Here is a 19,112-nt window from a genome sequence, read left to right as displayed (position 1 = left end):
AACCCACGCAGAGTTTTTTCCCCTTCCTTTGTTCCCAGACTCAGACTGCCCTAGACTTGGAATGTTATTTCCCTGTGGAAATCTTGCCTGCCCTTCAAGGCCCAGATCTTCCGTGGGGTCATTTCTTATCTCCCAAACCAGAACTAGTGTGTAGTCTGTGCTTTCAGAGGACTCTGTCCGTGGTTTCTCATCTAATGTCATTTTCCCTTGAATTATAGTTAGCTGTGAACCTGTCTTTCTCCCCCATTACATTGCAAGCTACTTAAGAGGAAGGATCCTGTGTTTTTTCACTGTGGTGCCTCCAGCATCCAGTCCGTGGGAAATATTTAGTGCATGTTTGTTAAGTTGAATTGCCACGATCCTTTTCCCTTGAGAACTCCTTAGGCTGGCAGTCACTCTCTGGCCACACTTGCTCAAAGTCACTCACCCTTGCAGAAGCAAAATAAGGTGAGGCCCCTGCTCTCCAGAGCTACTTCCTGCTGTGCCCAGAGTGAGTCTGCTAGTCCCAGGGGCAGCTTGGTCCTCAGAGCAGCCCTGTCACCTGGCATAGTGGCAAGAAGGAGAAGCTAATCTTCCTGGATGGGTGTGATCTTAGGGTGTTTCCTGGCAAGGCATGTCTGAGGACGCAGGGATAGACAGCAGTCCCATCTGTGCGCAGCCAATCCGAAGAGCAGGACTTCTTTGACCCCGCTTCCAATAGCCACCATTTGATTGTGACCGAGGGACTTGCCAGGGAGTGAGAATGGCCAAGTCAGTTGAAAGAAGAAATAGAAGGGCTTGACTAGTTTCATTACCTGGTTAAACGAGAGCACTGTCTGGCTTCACCTCAGCCCAGCACGTGCCCCTTCCTTCCCTGTGCCTTGTTGGGTGTGCACCAGCGTCTCTTCATTTCCAGGAGATTGTGGGAAATCCACGTGGAAGCCTCGCAAGCCCCTGGCGCCGCGTTGGTGCTGGTTGGCCGCCTGCATGCGCGTGCACTCAGACACTGTTGTGGGGGCGTGGTGGGAGGCTCTGCCGGGTCCTGCTCTGAGCTCACCTCTTTTCTCTTTGCAGTACATCTTTGTGGATGCTTACGCCCAGTACCTCTGGATCACGTTTGACTTCTGCAACACTGTCTATGGCTTTTCCATCCCATTCCAGGCAGCTGATCTCCTTCTGCATAGTAAGGCTGCCAACCTTCTCCTGGGCTTTGACAGGTCTCACCCCAACAAGCAGGTAAGAGAGCTTCCGGAACACAGTCAGGGGGCTCCTCGAGTTTTCTGTTCTGCCTGTGTGGGTGGCGTGCCCTTTGAGTGCCTCCTCCCGACACCCCCTTCTCCCCTCTAAAGCTTAGCCTTTGTAGCTACTATTTCATTTCCTATGGCTAAGGGAAAATATATTCCCTTGGCACTCTCGGTCTGCATCTCAGCCAAGGAGGGACACCGAGCACTTGGCAGGCCCCGCTAATTAAACGTCATGCCGTTCTCGGTGCACATGCACCTTTGTTAGTCCTGGGGGTATATTGAGGCTCTGGAATTTAATCAGAGAGAGCCAGGTAGAGAAGTTTGGAGGCTGAGCTCTGCTGGGACCTCTTATGGAATTTCTGTTCTCCCTTCCCCATCCTCCACTTTGAACATGCTTTTGCCTACCATTTATTTGAAGTTACCATTAACTTTAATGGTGTGTGTGTGCACATGCATATAATATAAATGTGTGTGTGTTTTCCTCCTTTAATCCATATTTGAAGGAAAAGTGAGAGATGGGGAGAGACACTGAGGAGGATTTATATCTCAGGATTGAAACTTGCCAAGTCAAGAATGTTGGTCTGGCATCATCCTATGAAACCTTTAGATCCTGGAGGATTGGATTTATGATGAGTTTTGGATGCTTTGCTCAGAGGAACCTGGGAACATTTCTTTTTCTTTGCAGGTTGTTTAACCAAAACGTGATCTGTTTACCTTCATTGCCTTAGGGAGTAACCTAAGCGTGGGCTGGGTCAGTTTACCAGTGTAGGTGGGTTATTGTTATTTTTGGTCTCCTGCTTCTCAATACATGGTCTCTAGGGCCAGAGGAATCTCCGGTTATGTCTTTGGAAGTTGAGGGGCTTTGGCCAAGATCACCAAGTTAATTTCTCATGGCCACACCCTGTGTATTCAGTTGGTTCCCTTTGGTAGTCTTTGGTTCTGTACTTAGCCGATGTCCTCTCCATTCAGCTTTAGTCACCATGGCCCATTATGGGTTTTTAGGACACTGTTTCCCAGGCAAGAAGTACTGAATATAATACCTGTGTTTTTACCATCACCTGAGGGCTAGTCTTGAGTAAAATATCATTTCTGATAATCCATAAATGGAAGACAAGTCACAGTCATTTTTCCTTCTGTTGAGAGACCTTGGTTGCTATTGAGACCATAGTAACTTTGGAGAAGAACGCAAAGGTGCCGATCTGTTCTTCCCTCCCTGCCCTTGTGTGCGCTGGAGTACCCGGGCTGGCCTTGGGGATCTCGGTGTCTGTCTTTACAGGCAGCGTGCTGTTTAAGGTGGGATTTCGGAGGGTGTGTGCTGGCGATGCCATTCAGGTTGTGCACGCCTCTCGCATCGTGATCACCTCTTGTCCTTTGGTCTTTGCAGCTATGGCTGTCGGATGATTTTGGCCAGACCTGGATCTTGATTCAGGAACATGTGAAGTCCTTTTCTTGGTAAGTCATGCCAGCTAAGAAATTTGAATGACCTGATCTCCTTTCTTCAGTTCTAGCTCCTTCCTGGAGGACACACCTCCCCTCACCTGAGATGTGAAGCATTTGGTTCAGGAAATAGAATTTCCAGACCTGGGAATTAGAGCTGCAAGTATAACAGACTCACTGGGGTCCTGGGGGGGAAGGGGGGCAATGAGGAAGGAAGATGATTTGTGAGAGTGACAGCTTTTGCATTTTTCAGTCCATCAGGGAATCCGGGGGAATCTTGAAGCTCTTGCACGTACTCGACTTTCTAAAGACCATCATTTTTAGAGCATCATAGCAGCAGTGGGGATTTTTCTCTATCTAAAATCTGTTCATTTGTTTATTCATTACTTTTTTTAATGTCTGCTAAGTATAAAACATGCTAGATGCTTTAGGGTATAAGAAGTTGAATAATTTATGGGTTTAGTTATTAAGGAGATTGCAGTGTAGGAGGTAAGAAAAGACGTTTTGTGCAGATAACACGCATTATAAAAGGAGCACAGAAGTCATGGACCTAGCATGAGAAGCCAGAGGAGGGACATAGTCCTTCTAGACGGGAAGATCACAGACAGCTCCATGGAGGAGGCTGCTGTTGCTCCAGGATGTGCACAACAGGTAGGGTGTTCCTGTGTGAAGGTGTGCAGGGCGGCAACTCGAGACAGGAACAGAACGGCCAGCAGCAGAGATGAGACCTTGTGGTGCTTGGGTAGGGAACGTTGAGTCTTATTTTCGGACAGTGTGTTGAGTGAAATTTGGCAAGGGACGTGGGTATCAGAATCTGTAGTGTTTGATAAAGGAATTTGGACTGAATTCTGAGAGCACTGAGGAGCCATTGTAGGTTTTTGAGAAGGAAAGTGAAGTCAACAGGGCTGCACTCTTAGATGTACAGTTGTTTCTAGTCCTAGTTGCTTCTGATCTTATCCTGTTACAGGGATGCAGGCTATAATCTTGGATATAAGAATCTGTACGTGTGCAGGTGAAGGTGTAGAGCAGATTCCCAGGAGCGGACCTGCTGGGTCAGTGGGCTGCTCAACCCACTCACACACAGCAAACTTGACACCTCCCAAATGGACTCTTGATCTTCACCACCACACAGCAGCTCCACCCATCATCTTCCCCGTTTCGGTTTCTACTTGCTCAAGCCGAAAACTTTGAGTTGTTGTTGATTCCATGTTTGCTTCGTGTTTCGTGTTCAGTCTATCGGGAAATCGTATTGGCTCTCCCTTCAGTGTATATCCAGGATCTACTGCTCAGCTGCTGCTTCACTCCAAGCACCATTGTCGCTCGGTAGTCACCCAGCTGGTCTTTCTGCTCCACTCTTGTCTTTCTACAGCTGATTATCAGGACATGGCCCGACTGATCTTGTTAAAAACAGGTCAGATCATGTTGTTCCTCTACTTTGAACCCTTCAATATGCACCATCATTTCTCTCAGATTAAATGCCAGGTACATTCCTACCACAGGGCCTTTGCACTTGCTGTTTTCTCTGCCAAGAATGTTCTTACCCAAGATAGATTTAGCGCTACTCTCTTACTCATTGAAGTTTGCTCAGATAACACCTTATAAATGAGGTCTGTCCTAAGGATCATATTAAAATTGCAACTACTCCCCTGTTGTTCCCAATCTGCTGGACCCTGATCTCTTCTTTTTTGCATAGCACTCATCACATTCTAATACACTATTATTATGCTTATTATTTGTCTTTCTCTCTTCAATAGAATAAAAGCCCCACAAAGGCAGGGAGTTTCGTCCATTTTGTGCACTGATATCTCCCCCAAGGATGAAGCATTGAAATTGTAACTTTGGTAGAGATCGCCAAATTTTCTTTCTTTCTTTTTTTTTCTTTTTTGCTGGGAAAGAGTCGCCCTAAGCTAACATCTGTTGCCAGTCTTCCTCTTTTTTTTTCCTCCCCAAAGCCGCAGTACATAGTTGTATATTCTAGTTGTAAGTCCCTCTATGTGAGCTGCTGCCACAGCATGGCTACTGACAGATGTGTGGTGTGATTCTGCCCCTGAAAACCAAGCCCGGGCTGCTGAAGTGGAGCGTGCTGAACTTTAACCACTAGGCCATCAGGGCTGGCTCATCTTTCTTTTCCTTGTGTTCTTTTTGCAGTTTTATTGAGAAATAATTGACATACATCACTGTATAAGTTTAAGGTGTACAGCACGATGGTTTGATTTACATATGTTATGAATGATTACCCAATAGTTCAGCTAATATCCATCTTCTCGTATACATACAAGAAAAAAATGAAAGAAGAAAAGAATAAAGAAAAAAATTTTCTCCTTGTGATGAGATTTAGCATTACTCTCTTAACAACTTTCCTGTATATCATACAGCAGTGTTAACTATAGTCTTCATGTTGTACATTACATCCCTAGTACTTATTTACCTTATAACTGGAAGTTTGTACCTTCTGACCACCTTCCTCCATTTCCCCCTCCCCCAACCCTCTACTTCTGGTAACCACATGTCTCATCTCTTTTTCTATGAGTTTTTTTTTTTAAAAGACTCCACATATGAGTGAGATCATATAGTATTTGTCTTTCTCCAAATTTTCTGTAGAAAGTGTCAAATTTTGCACACATCTCAATAGCGTAGAATTGTGCCTCACTCCACAGCCAATGTGTTAGGTATGAGAAGTAGTATCTCAGTGCCAGCCCCGTGGCTTAGCGGTTAAGTGCGCACGCTCTGCTACTGGCGGCCCGGGTTTGGATCCTGGGCGCAAACCGACGCACCGCTTCTCCGGCCATGCTGAGGCCACGTCCCACATACAGCAACTAGAAGGATGTGCAACTATGACATACAACTATCCACTGGGGCTTGGGGTCTGGGGGGAGAAAAAAGGAGGAGGATTGGCAATAGATGTTAGCTCAGAGCTGGTCTTCCTCAGCAAAAAGAGGAGGATTAGCATGGATGTTAGCTCAGGGCCGATCTTCCTCACACACAAAAAAAAGTAGTATCTCAGTGTGGTTTTAATTTGTGTTTTTCTTATTATGAATGAGTTTGAACATCTTTTAACCTGCTTAAGGGTCATTTGTATTTATTTATTTTTTTGTGATGTGTCTGCTCGTGCTGTTTGCCCTTTTCCTCTTGGATTGTTAGTCTTTTTATTATTGATTTCTAGGAGCTCTTTATATATTTGAGATTAGCCTTTTGTGATATGAGATAACTTGTATATGTGTGTTCCTTTATATTTCTATTTTGTAGTTTGTCATTTGACTTTTGACTTTACGTTTATTTTTAGTCCTCACTGAATATGATGGCCCAACAAGATGTAGATACTGTCTGTTTTCTTTAGCTCTCTATTTGAAGAGGAGTATCCCTGAGTTGGTATTGCTTCCTTAGTAGTTGAGGACAGTAAAGATGGAGGGAGCACAGGGAGGGACCTTACAGCTGAGTATCTTTGGGCTCCAGTGGACTTCCTTTTCATAGAGGGCAGACCCTTTCGTTATTTTCCTTGGGCAGACAGTGTAGAGTCTTAGTGAAACTATAACCACAATCTTATCCAAGTACAACCTCTACCCAAGGAATACCGTTAGAACTTTCTTTTGCTTTATTTGAATTTTAAAAGGACAGATTGCTCTTTTATATGTTTAGGGAACCATATATTAAGAGTGCAAACCAGCAGGATTACTAAATAAAGGAACTTTACTTTTGGGACTTTGTATGCTGTACTTTCTACCTCTGTGTGGACATGCAAATCTCTTAGGGGAAAGAACTGGCCTATCTTATTTTAGATAATTACATGTCTCGTGTCAGGGAATTTCAAGCTATTTGGGGGATTTTCCCCTAGGACTCCCCATAATAAGTAAGAGTGTTATCTAACTTCTCAGAGAATAATGGCATACATCTGTTCAACAATGCTGGCAAGCAGGACGGTACAAGAGTCCTGGGGGAGGGGCTAAATGATGCCCTGTCGAGCATCATTGAAGGGCTTGGAAGTGAGGCAGATGAGACCAGATGAGGACCGATGCCTGTGCTCAGAGATGGAGCAAGCTTTGGAATTCCCAAAGGAGGGCAAAGAGAACAGGGAATGGGTGTGAGTGAGCGTAAGAAGTGGAAGGCTAGTGTTTGCAAAGTTCAGGAACTTGTAGGTGGAGCGGCTCTCCAAAATGGGAGGTCCAAGTATGGATTATGGAAGAGTATTGGGATGAAAGTCACAGCTCTTTCTACCTCTAGATGTTGGCTGCGACTTCTGGCAAGGCAGGAATAATAGAGGGGAACTTGGTCTCAAAATATCTGAGTAAAGGTCCCTTCCTCTCTGCCTTGTTAAAAATATCCAGCAGCCTCGTTTTAATTTGCATATCCCCTAGGGTAGAGGAAGTACTTTAATCGGTACTTCTAATTGTGGAAAGGAAGAGAACATGCCACCACCCCCGCATACGTGCACACAGAGCCTCTGACGATGAACGGTTGTCTCCCACATTAGGACCGAGGCCGCTGGTTTCTCCAGATTGAAGGGCAAAAGTCAAGTCTTTTGTTTTTCTATTTTTTATCTCCCTTCTTCCTTCCTCCTTTCCTTCCTCCCTTCCTCCTTCTTCCCCTCTCCCTCCCTCCTTTCTTTTTTTTGTTTTGAGAACATCCTCTTGACAGTACATCTTTGAAGGAATTTTATATCATTACCTTCATTATCCTGAGAGCCATCGTGTCTATGGAACTGTACAAAGACGGTTACTTGAGTGAGTCCTTGCGCCTGTCCTTGGGTCAGCCCTGCGTCCTCACTGTGAAGCTCTCTTCCTGATTTTTCCAATGATTTTTCCCTCTTGTTGAATGGTCTGCCAGGCCTTGGTGTTCTTGTGAGTATTAGGAAACCCGGGGCGGATTAGCCATCCTTCCAGCTGCTGTTTGGGGCCTTTTTTTGGGGAACATCTGTTCAAAGATTCTTCTCCGAGGTAGTCTAACCTAGTCACTCTGCAGTTTTCAGTTGGGAATAGCCTCTGTAATTATGGTCCAGGGATCCAGTGCAGCAGGGATCAATTCAGGTAGGATCCCTGTAGGATAAAAAGAAATACAAGACATGGCTTTTAAAGGCACCCATACTCTTTCTAGGAAGCTCAGACAAACACATATGGTAGGCAATACAATCCACTGAATAAGAAGCACCTCTGTAGAAAGTAACTAGAGTGATTTCAAAATCTACTCGTCCTAAAGCGGTTTTCTCTCTTTGCTTGAAACTCATACAAAAGGCCTGAAATTGAGTTCTGCAGAGAAGCATCGCTAGTGTGGCGAGATGAGAGAAGAGCATTGGGAGAGGCTTCCTGGAAGAGGGGGACTTGAACTTGACCTCAGAAGATGAGTGGGATATAGATGTGCAGGGCAGAGTGTGTGCCAGGGCATCTCTGCAGAGGGTACAGCGTTGACAAAAGCATGGAGGGAGAAGCGAGCCCTGCCTTTTGAAGGATGGCAGGAGATCTGGATGTGCCGAGAAATCCTGTGATGGAGCTTCGCGGGAGAAGAATTTGCGCTGGGAGGATGACTCCTGATCGCAGACGTCAGTGACAGCAGCGCGAAACGGAAAGAGAAAGGGCAGGGTCCACTAGAAAGATCAGGCTCGTGTGGTTTCCTCCAGAGCTGTTCTTCTGAGAACGGAGCATCCTGGGGGAACGCTCTCCTTGATTCCTCTGAGCTTCAGAACTTGAGGCCAGAAGCTTGCTGACAGCCTCAAGCAGTTCATTGCTTATTGATTCTGAACCATTCTGCCTTTTGCTTTTTCTTCTTTTCGCTCTTCTGAAGCGTGGCCAGAGCGTGCCTTGAGCGAAACCCAGGATGCTTTGAAAACAGCAGTAGCAATACAAAACACTTTACAAATGGCCGTTCTTTCCTTCTATATATATGTTTGTGGCACAGAGAGTGTCATTTGTAGATCCCCCCCATGGTGGCCCTAAGTTCTAGCTGATTGTCTGCAGGGCAGAACCTCCATGCCTGCAATGATTAAACATGGAATTGATAACAACCACTTTTTTTCCTTCCAGGGGAGTTGATCCCTATGACAAGCCAAACACCATCTACATTGAACGGCATGAACCCTTTGGCTACTCCACAGTTTTCCGAAGTACAGACTTCTTCCAGTCCCTGGGGAACCAGGAAGTGATCCTCGAGGAAGTGAAAGACTTTCAGCTTCGGGACAAGTACATGTTTGCTACAAAGGTGGTGGTAAGTGCAAGGCGCTAAGGAATAAACTGCTTTTGAGTTTCCTTTCTGAGCTTTGGCATTCTTTGGTCAAGCAGGTGAGTTTGCATAGCAGGGATTGGATCAACGTGTCTGGGGGAGCTTGACTGAAGGGGGTGGACATAGGTGAACCTTCCCAAGGGGCTTGGATGGTCCTGGGAGGTCAAGGAGTGGAGAAGCTTAGTCAACCGTTTGGAGTATCTCTAGGCCAGGAATTTGGTTGTTTTCTGATAGCTAAGCATCCTTGACAAATGCATATTGAAATCCCAATTAAAAGAACACAGAAAGGAGGGATGGAGCTCTGGCTTTTTTTCTTTAATCCCACTGCCTGATTTCCTTTCAATTTAGGGCGATTTCTTTGTGAATTTTGGACACGTGCTAATTTACATGGCTAATAGAAAGTGTAGTCATTGGCTAGTGGGAGTTAATGCTCTGAGAGATGCAGTAATTAAGCTTCCAGCTGTCAGTAAGTAGCTTAACTCGCAGCCTTTGGGAAAATCTTCCCCTTGATTTGATGTGTTGGAGCCAGATGCTGAAATGGAGGTCTTGCTCATTTAAAACCAGAGTTGATTATTTAACAGGACTTGCCTTGCAACTGTATCAAGTTGCAAGTTGCAACTGTACTGCCCCTGTGTAAAGGCAAGAACCAGGCCCCGCCGAGAACAGCTTGGGCTGCCCTTCCTGGGGCGCTGTAAGCTTGCTTTCTTATTGGCAGCCGTTCCCTCGTTGACATCAGGCTCTGTTGAACGCCCCTGGAAACTGGGAAACAGTTACACCCACACCCACACTCACAGACACACAGAGTAGCCCAAGGACACAAGCATCCTTGAATTGCCTTGGGCAGGGATGTGGTGTGATGGGGAGGCAGAGGTGAGAAATCAGACCTGAGGACTGGTACCTTGTGATATCCTGTTGGGCAGTCCTGACTTTCAGTATTGTCTCCAGTCCTCTGGTGTTCATAGGTCTTTTCTGTTTTAGATCCTTAGGCCTGAATTTATTTGTATGGTTTTAATTTCTTGATTTTAAGACATAGTGACTGATTCCCACATTTGTCCTACTGACTGAGTTGGGGCTGAGGTGGAGAGCTGTTGTGCATTTCGCTTAACCCTATTGTTTCTAGATCTCACACCCAAGAGTTTAAGTTATGTCCCAGTTGGAGCTTTCTATGCCCTCTGTTCTGACCTAATAGCTATGTCAGTTCTCTAGATATAGCTGATTTGCAGAGTGCCAGTGGTAATTTTTTTTTTTTTTTTTAATTCCTGGCCAATGGTAAGATCAGGGGCTGTGTCTGTTTTGATCGTCACTGATATTGTACCCAGGATCTTGCATAATAGCCAGCCTTGGTGGTCTAGTGGTTAAGAATTGGCTCTCTCATCACTGCGGCCTGGTCTGTCAGTTGTCATACTGTGGCGGCTGCATGTTGCTGTGATGCTAAAAGCTATGGCTGCCAGTATTTCAAATGCCAGCAGGGTCACCCATGGTGGACAGGTTTCAGTGGAGCTTCCAGACTAAGACAGACTAGGAAGAAGGACCTGGCCACCCACTTCTGAAAAAATTGGCCCTGAAAATCCTATGAATAGTGGTGGAGTATTGTCTGATATAGCTCTGGAAGGTGAGAGGGTGGCGCAAAAAGACTGGGCTGGTCACTAGGAGTCGGAATGGACTTGTTGGCATTAACAAGCATTAACAAGCATATGCTGGATACATAGCAGGTGTATAGTAGAGTTGAATGAATGCCATCTTTGCCTACCTAATTTAGAAAACATAGGCTAGTAGATTCTTTTGGGGGTTGGGGTGTATTAAGTTATTGGTACTTTTATAGTCAACTCTCAACTCTCTCAACTTTCCGTGTGGCTTATTTATTTCTACGGTATTGGTAGCAAAATTGTAGCTATGTGTTGTCTTCTTCCTTCAGCACATGGACGGGCCACCAGCCTCCAAGGTCAGTGGTCTTAGGTGGAGGCTCTAGGTAAAATGAGCTAGGCCGCCACCTGGAAGTGTTTCTCAAATTGTTGTCTCAGTAGCACCTGCAGTACCGTCATGAAAGGGCGCTTGTTACAAATGCAGATTGCAGGGCCCAAATGTGTTTTTTTCCCCTGAGCATCCCTAAGATGCCTAAGACTCTCCAAAATTTGAGAAACTCTTACCTGAGGCTTTTTATATGCAGAAGCTTTTGATAATAGTCAATTATATTATCAAAGGAATGTTTCTCAATGGATACATTGATGAGAGAAGAAACACAACTGGCAGTGGATGATAAAATGGGTGTTTTCCTCCTTTTTCTTCCATTAGACTACAAGCCATAAGGATAAGCCACATTGGCTCTAGTTGGGTAACCCTTTCAGTAGAAGTGTTGAGGCTTGCAAGTGTAACTTCTTATCTGCGGTGTGCCTAGAGCTCAGGCTGCCTGGGTTTGCGGAATTCCGAGTGACTTTAATGTTAAATGGATTCAAGTCAAGTTAAGAAAGTCAAGGAACTAATTGCAAAACCACAGAAAATTGCTTTTGCGTGATTAACTCTTTTGCTTTCTTTCAGCACCATGAATGATTACAACTCTTTGCAAGTTAGTTTTTTAGAACGTATGGTGACAGCCATCTGGGTTCTGGACTAGAGCTGATATCTAAGTCCTCAGAACCCCTTGGTGCACTGTTGGCCTGGCTCTTACTTCATATATGCTTTGTGTCTGATGCCTTTTGATTTTTTTTTTAACCCAAGTTTCATTTTTATTGCTTTTTTTGACACGAGTTCACTTACTTGTCTTAATAGTCCGTATCAAAATGATAGGGCCATTAAAGCAACAATGAGGCACCTCTGCAAACTGACTGACATCCTTCTGTTAACCTGGTAGTATCTAGCTGTTAGCTTCTTTCTGGTAGATAACAATGGTTGCCAAAAAGTTGTAGGTAGGTGAGGGTTAGCTGCCCCTTTACAGCTTCACTACCAGCTTATCATGAAAGTTGGGCTCAGGCATTTCTTGCCCAGATGTGTATCAGTAAGCAAGGACCTGATATGTGGGCTAGATGGAGTCTCCTCTCTGTTCTTGCATGATGCAGATATAATGTTCTAGAGCAGGAATTGGCAAACTATGGTCCTTCACTTGTTTTTGTCAATAAAGTTTTATTGAAACACAGTCGTGCTCATTTGCTTCTATATTGTCTATTACTGCTGTCATGTTACAGTGGCAGAATTGAACAGTTACATAGAGGCGGCATGGCCTACAAAGTCTAAAATATTTCTATATGGACCTTTAAAGAAAAAATTTGCCAACCCTTGTTGTAGAGACAGGATTCTGTTACCCTTTCAGTTGGCATCAAACAACCAGAATCCTCTAGTGCAAGAGCTTGACAAGGCTTAAGCATTACCCCTAAAAGTTCAGGTTACAGGCCTCCCTAAATTGTTATGCCCTGTTCATGTTATGTTTAGGATATTATGGCCAGTTCAGATATCTTGCATGCTACTGATCTCCCGAGCTCACTTGTACTTTCACTATTCTGGCCAGCCAAGCAACCACTAATTTCACTATTGAAAATGAATTTCTAACCTTCATTATGCTAATTTAAAGTCTCTAATGTTGATCAAGATAACAGAAAAACTTAGTAATTGCCTCAAGATTAATGGTCTTCTGCATGAGAAGTTAGCTGACCATAATTGGGGTGTGAATTTTAGGGTAGCTGACCAAAACTATTGACAAATTATTTTAATTATAACGTTACTTAAACGTGTGCAAACATAAAGCCGCGTGTAAGTACCTAATGCTTATTAACCTTATACAACAATAAAACCAAAACATATTTACAGATTAAAAATAAAACTATAATACCAATAAATTTAAAATTATTTTTTATAACACCTATATTGAGATATAATTCATATACCATAAAATTCATCCTTTTAAAGTGTACAATTCAGTGGTTTTTAGTATATTCACAAGGTATATCATAATATACCATATAATGCTCATCACTACCTAATTCCAGAATGTTTTTATCACCCCCAAAAGAAACTCCATACCCGTTAGCATTACTTCCCATTCCTCTCTCCTCCCAGCCCTTGGCAACCATGAATCTACTTTCTGCCTTGTGGATTTGCCTATTCTGGACATTTTGTGTCCGGGAATCATGTAATATGTGACCTTTTGTGACTGTTTTCTTTCATAGTATAATGTTTTCAAGTTTCATCCATGTTGTAGCATGGATCATCAGAATTAATGTGTTTTTAAGTTCATGCTTCTTTTTCTGCCAGTTCAAACCTCTTGTTGAACCCCTCTAGTGCATTTTTCTTTTGAGTTATTGTACTTTTCACCTCAAGAATTTCCATTTGTTTCTCTGCTTATAATTTCTATTTCTTTGTGGATATTCTTTATTTGATGAGACAGTGTCCTTATACTTTCCTTTAATTCTTGAGACGTGGTTTCTTTTAGTTCTTTGAACATATTTATGATAGGGGATTTAAATTTTTTGTCTAATAAGTCCAATGTCTGACCTTCCTCAGGAACAGTTTCTGTTGACTCTTTTGTGTGTGCGTGTATGGGCCATACTTGGCTGTTTGTTTGTCTTGTCATTATTTTGTTGAAAACCAGACATTTTAAATGATGTGATGTGGCAATTCCTCATATTAGAGGAGCATGAACCCCTTTCCTAGAATTTTTTGTTGTGTCTCTTGTTGTTGTTGTTGTTGTCTTTGTTTTGTTTTGTGAGTTTCCTGCGTTAATTTTGTAAAATTTGTATTCTTCATTGGGTATGGCTACTGAAGTGTTTGATAATTTAGCTTAGTGGTCAGCTAATGATTGAACAGAGATTTCCTTAAACACTTTGAGTCTGGCAGCCTTTGCTGAGGCCTCTGAGCGTGTGTTGGGGGCATGCCTACAATGCAATCTACAACTCTGCCTTAGCCTTCACTTCCTGCTTGTGCAGAGCCTTAAGGTTATTAGCCAGATGTGAGAGATTAGGCCCTTTTCAGTTCTTTCCTGAGCATACTCACAGCTGTTATATGTGTGTGACCTTGTAGATTCCCAGGAATGTTTCAGAGTTTATCAAAGCCTCTTATGGACATCTTCCTCAGTTTTTCCTTTTTATACTTTTTACGCTGTGTGGTTAGTCTTTTGTTAGCTCCAAGTGGTCATGCTTCTCTAGCACCTGTGATGTTAAACATTTGCCAGTTGTCACTGTTTTCCATAAATGCTCTGGCTATAGGTCTGTTTGTACAGTGAGCTGAGTCAGATTATATAGAGAAAAGACCGGAGGATGCAGCTTTGAAGAAAACCACCAGGCAAATCAAGTAGTGACAGTCCTCTGGCTGTGGGGCCTTTTGGAATCTTCAAACTTGTTCTGTGCTCTCTGGTGGCTGCCAGGCTGCTGATTTTCACAGCTATTGTAGTTGTGAAGCTGTGGGTTTCCAGGGCTACGGCAGAGCTAGAGAGAAGGGGATGGGATTAGGGCAAGTTATAACATCACAAAGTTGGCTATTCTTTCTGAGCCTCAGTCATTGTTCTTGAATAAATGCTGCTTGGGTTTTTGCAAGCCTTTATTTAATTTTCAGAATTCTGAAAAAGCTAATTTTGAGAATTTTTATCCATGTTCTTGTTTTATGGATGAGTGGATTTTCAGAGTTCCTTACTCTGCTATTTTGGAAATGCTTCCAATTAATATTAACTTTGTAAACTTTTTATTATGGACATTTTCATATCTGCATAAAGGAACAGTTGATGCTGATATGACCTCCCCATTTGCAAATATTTTCTCCCAGCTGGTGGGTTGTCTTTTCATTTTGATTGTGGTTTCATTTGCCTTGCAGAAGCTCTTCAGTCTGCTGAAGTCCCACTTGTTTATTTTTTCTTTTGTTTCCCTTGTCCAAGTAGACATGGAATGCAGAAAGATCCCTCTATGACCAATGTCAAAGAGTGTACTGCCTGTGTTTTCTTCTAGGAGTTTTATAGTTTCAGGTCTTGCCTTTAAGTCTTTGATCCATTTTGAGTTAATTTTTGTTTATGGCGAAGGATGATGGTCTACTTTCATTCTTTTGCATGTGGCTGTCCAGTTTTCCAAGCACCATTTATTGAAGAGACTTTCCTTCCTCCATTGTATGTTCTTAGCTCCTTTGTCGAAGATTAGCTGTCCGTAGAAGTATGGTTTTATTTCTAGGCTTTCAATTCTGTTCCATTGATCTGTGTGTCTATGTTTCTTACCAGTACCATGCTGTTTTAATGATTATAGCTTTGTAGTTTATTTTGAAGTCAGGCATTGTGATGCCTCCAGCTTTGTTCTGTTTTCTCAGGATTGCTTTAGCTATTCGGAGTCTTTTGTTGCCCCATGTTAATTTTAGTATTCTTTGTTCTATTTCCGTGAAGAATGTCATTGGGATTCTGATTCGGATTGCACTGAGTCTGTAGATTGCTTTAGGTAGTATGGACATTTTAACTATGTTTATTCTTCCAATCCATGTGCATGGGATATCTTTCCATTTCTTTATGTCATCATCGATTTCTTTCAATAATGTCTTATAGTTTTCATTGTATGGGTCTTTCACCTCCTTGGTTAAATTTATTCCTAGATATTTTATTCTTTTTGTTGCGATTGTAAATGAGATTGTTTACTTGAGTTCTTTTTCTGTTAGTTCGTTATTAGGGTATAGAAATGCAACTGATTTTTCTAAGTTGATTTTGTACCCTGCAACTTTGTTGTAGTTGTTGATTATTTCTAATAGTTTTCCAATGGATTCTTTAGGGTTTTCTATATATAAAATCATGTTGTCTGCAAACAGCCAGAGTTTCACTTCTTTGTTGCCTATTTGGATTCCTTTTGTTCCTTTTTCTTGCCTAATTACTCTGGCCAAAACCTCCAGTACTATGTTGAATAAGAGTGGTGAGAGTGGGCACCCTTGTCTTGTTCCTGTTCTCAGAGGAATGGCTTTCAGTTTTTCCCCATTGACTTGGATGTTGGCTGTGGGTTTGTCATGTATGGCCTTTATTATGTTGAGGTACTTTCTTTCTATACCCATTTTGTTTAGAGTTTTTATCATAAATGGATGTTGGATCTTGTCACATGCTTTCTCTGCATCTATTGAGATGATCATGTGGTTTTTATTTCTCGTTCTGTTAATGTGGTATATCACATTGATTGATTTGTGAATGTTGAACCATCCCTGTGTCCCTGGTATAAATCCCACTTGATCATGGTATATGATCTTTTTAATATATTGTGTTCGGTTTGCCAATATTTTGTTGAGGATTTTTGCATCTATGTTCATCAGCGATATTGGCCTATAATTTTCCTTCTTTGTGTTGTCCTTGTCTGGCTTTGGTATCAGGGTGATGTTGGCCTTAGAATGTGTTAGGAAGTGTTCCATCTTCGTCTGTCTTTTGGAATAGTTTGAGGATAGGTATGAAATCTTCTTTGAATATTTGGTAAAATTCTCCAGAGAAGCCATCTGGTCCTGGACTTTTATTTTTTGGGAGGTTTTTGATTACTGTTTTAATCTCTTTACTTGTGATTGGTCTATTCAGATTTTCTGTTTCTTCTTGATTCAGTTTTGGGAGGTTGTATGAGTCTAAGAATTTATCTATTTCTTCTAGATTGTCCAATTTGTTGGCATGTAGTTTTTCGTAGTATTCTCTTATAATCCTCTGTATTTCTGTGGTATCCGTTGTAATTTCTCCTCTTTCAATTCCAACTTTATTTGAGCCTTCTCTTTTTTTCTTGGTGAGTCTGGCTAAAGGTTTGTCAATTTTGTTTATCTTCTCAAAGAACCAGCTCTTTGTTTCATTGATCCTTTCTACTGTTATTTTTTGGTTTCAATTTCATTTATTTCTACTCTAATTTTTATTATTTCCTTACTTCTGCTGACATTGGGCTTTGTTCTTCTTTTTCTAATTCTGTTAGGTGTAGTTTAAGGTTGCTTATTTGGGATTTTTCTTGTTTGTTAAGGTGGGCCTGTATTGCTATAAGTTTCCCTCTCAGCACTGCTTTTGCTGTGTCCCATATGAGTTGGTATGGTGTATTTTCATTTTCATGTCTCCAGATATTTTTTGATTTCTCCTTTAATCTCTTCACTGATCCCTTGGTTGTTCAGTAGCATGTTGTTTAGTCTCCTCATCTTTGTCACTTTCCCAGTTTTTTTCTTGTAGTTGATTTCTAGTTTCATAGCATTATAGTCAGAGAAGATGCTTGTTATGATTTCAATCTTCTTAAACTTATAGAGGCTTGCCTTGTTTCCCACCATATGGTCTATCCTTGAGAATGTTCCATGCGTGCTTGAGAAGAATGTGTAATCTGCTGTGTTTGGATGGAGTGCGCTATATATGTATGTTAACTCCATCTCGTCTAGTTTTTCATTTAAGTTCACTATTTCCTTATTGATTTCTATCTGGATGATCTATCCATTGATGTAAGTGGGATGTTAAGATCCCCTACTATTACTGTGTTGCTGTTAATACCTCCTTTTAGGTTTGTTAATAGTTGCTTTATGTACTTTGGTGCTCCTGTGTTGGGTGCATATATATTTATAAGTGATATATCTTCTTGGTGGAGTATCCCTTTTATCATTATATATTGTCCCTTTTTGTCTCTCATTACCTGTTTTATCTTAAAGTCTACTTTGTCTGATTTAAGTATGGCAACACCTGCTTTCTTTTGTTTGCCATTGGCTTGGAGTATTGTCTTCCATCCTTTCACTCTGAGCCTGTGTTTGTCTTTAGAGCTGAGATGTGTTTCCTGGAGGCAGCATATTGTTGGATCTTGTTTTTTAATCCATCCCGCCACTCTGTGTCTTTTGATTGGAGAATTCAATCCGTTTACATTTAGAGTGATTATTGGTATATGAGGGCTTAATGTTGCTATTTTATGGCTCGTTTTCTGGTTCTTTTGCATTTGCTTTGTTTCTTGTCCCTTGTGTTTCAGACTCCCAGTTCAGTTTGGTAGTTCTGTATGATGGTTTTCTTAGTTTTCTCTTTATTTATTGTATGTGTCCCTGTTCTGATTGTTTGTTTAGTGGTTACCATGAGGTTTGTATAAAAAAATCTCGTAGATGAGATAGTCCATTTTTTGATGGCCTCTTATTTCCTTGGACTAAGTTGAGTCCATCCCTTTCCGCTTCCCCTTCTAAGTTATCATTGTCACAAATTATTCCATATTGTGTTGTGAGTTTGAGTTTAAAGTGATGAGGTTATATTTATTTTTGGTGTTTTCCTTCTCTTTATGTCTGTTGTTGTAATTAAGTGTTTGCTAACTTGTTCTGATAGAGAGCTGCAATTTTTTTTTTATTTTGTCTATCTATTTTTCTCCTTGCTCAAGGCTTTGTAACCTTTTTCTTTTTATTTTTTTCAGGTATGAGTGCCTTCTTGAGCATTTCTTGTAGGGGGGTCTTGTGGCGATGAACTCTCTTGGCTTTTGTTTATTTGGGAAAGTTTTTACTTCTCCATCATACCTGAAGAATATTTTCGCTGGATAGAGTATTCTTGGCTGAAAGCTTTTGTCTTACAGAACTTTTTTTTTTTTTTTGTGAGGATGCTTGGCTGTGAGCTAACATCCATTGCCAATCTTCTTCTTTTTGCTGAGGAAGATTGGCCTTGAGCTAACATCTGTGCCCATCTTCCTCCATCTTGTATATGGGATGCCTCCACAGCATGGCTTGATGAGTGGTGTGTAGGTCTGTGCCTGGGATCCAAACCTGTGAACCCCAGGCTGCTGAAGTGGAACGTGTGAACTTAACCACTGCGCCACCAGGCTGACCCCTGTCTTTCAGAATTCTGAATTTATCATTCCACTCTCTCCTAGTCTGTAAAGTTTCTGCTGAGAAATTGGCTGAGAGCCTGATAGGAATTCCTTTGTATGTTATTTTTTTTGTCTTTTATTTTCTCTCATTGGCTTTTGCCAGCTTTACTACTGTATGCCTTGGAGAGGGTCTTTTCATGTTGATATATTTAGGAGATCTATTGATTTAATTCACTTGTATTTCTAGCTTCTTCCCCAGGTTTGGGAAGTTCTCGGCTATTATTTCTTTGAACACACTCTCTGGCAAGGCAGTCTCTTATACATCTCTACCTGGCTTCCTTAAAACAAACTACTTTTAACCATTTGTTCAGTGGTGGTTTGAAAAATAAAGTATATATATACTGTTCAAATGAATCAAAAATAACTTTGTGTTCATCAGCTTGCTTTTCACACAGTATCTGTTGAACATACATGAGCATGGGGTATTCAGTTGTTGTTATATTACAGTTAAGAGAAATTGGTATGTTCCTTATTCTAT

At 41.9% G+C, this 19,112-nt stretch overlaps 1 protein-coding gene across 2 annotated transcripts in view; it reads left to right on the top strand.

Annotated features, from left to right (window-relative positions):
• The window catches only part of SORL1 (sortilin related receptor 1), a 160,399-nt gene that overhangs the window by 30,317 nt on the left and 110,970 nt on the right, over positions 1 to 19,112 (top strand). The window contains exons 4-6 of one of the 2 annotated variants that reach the window (XM_058544989.1): positions 1,054 to 1,215; positions 2,608 to 2,675; positions 8,672 to 8,849. In XM_058544989.1, the coding sequence (XP_058400972.1) occupies positions 1,054 to 1,215; positions 2,608 to 2,675; positions 8,672 to 8,849 (408 nt within the window). Of the gene's footprint in view, positions 1 to 1,053; positions 1,216 to 2,607; positions 2,676 to 8,671; positions 8,853 to 19,112 lie in introns of both variants that reach the window. The other variant, XM_058544988.1, reaches the window with a different exon arrangement.

Source organism: Diceros bicornis, chromosome 7, assembly GCF_020826845.1.
Source record: "Diceros bicornis minor isolate mBicDic1 chromosome 7, mDicBic1.mat.cur, whole genome shotgun sequence".
Classification (NCBI taxonomy): Eukaryota; Metazoa; Chordata; class Mammalia; order Perissodactyla; family Rhinocerotidae; genus Diceros; species Diceros bicornis.
This window is presented reverse-complemented; position numbering and strand designations above follow the sequence as displayed.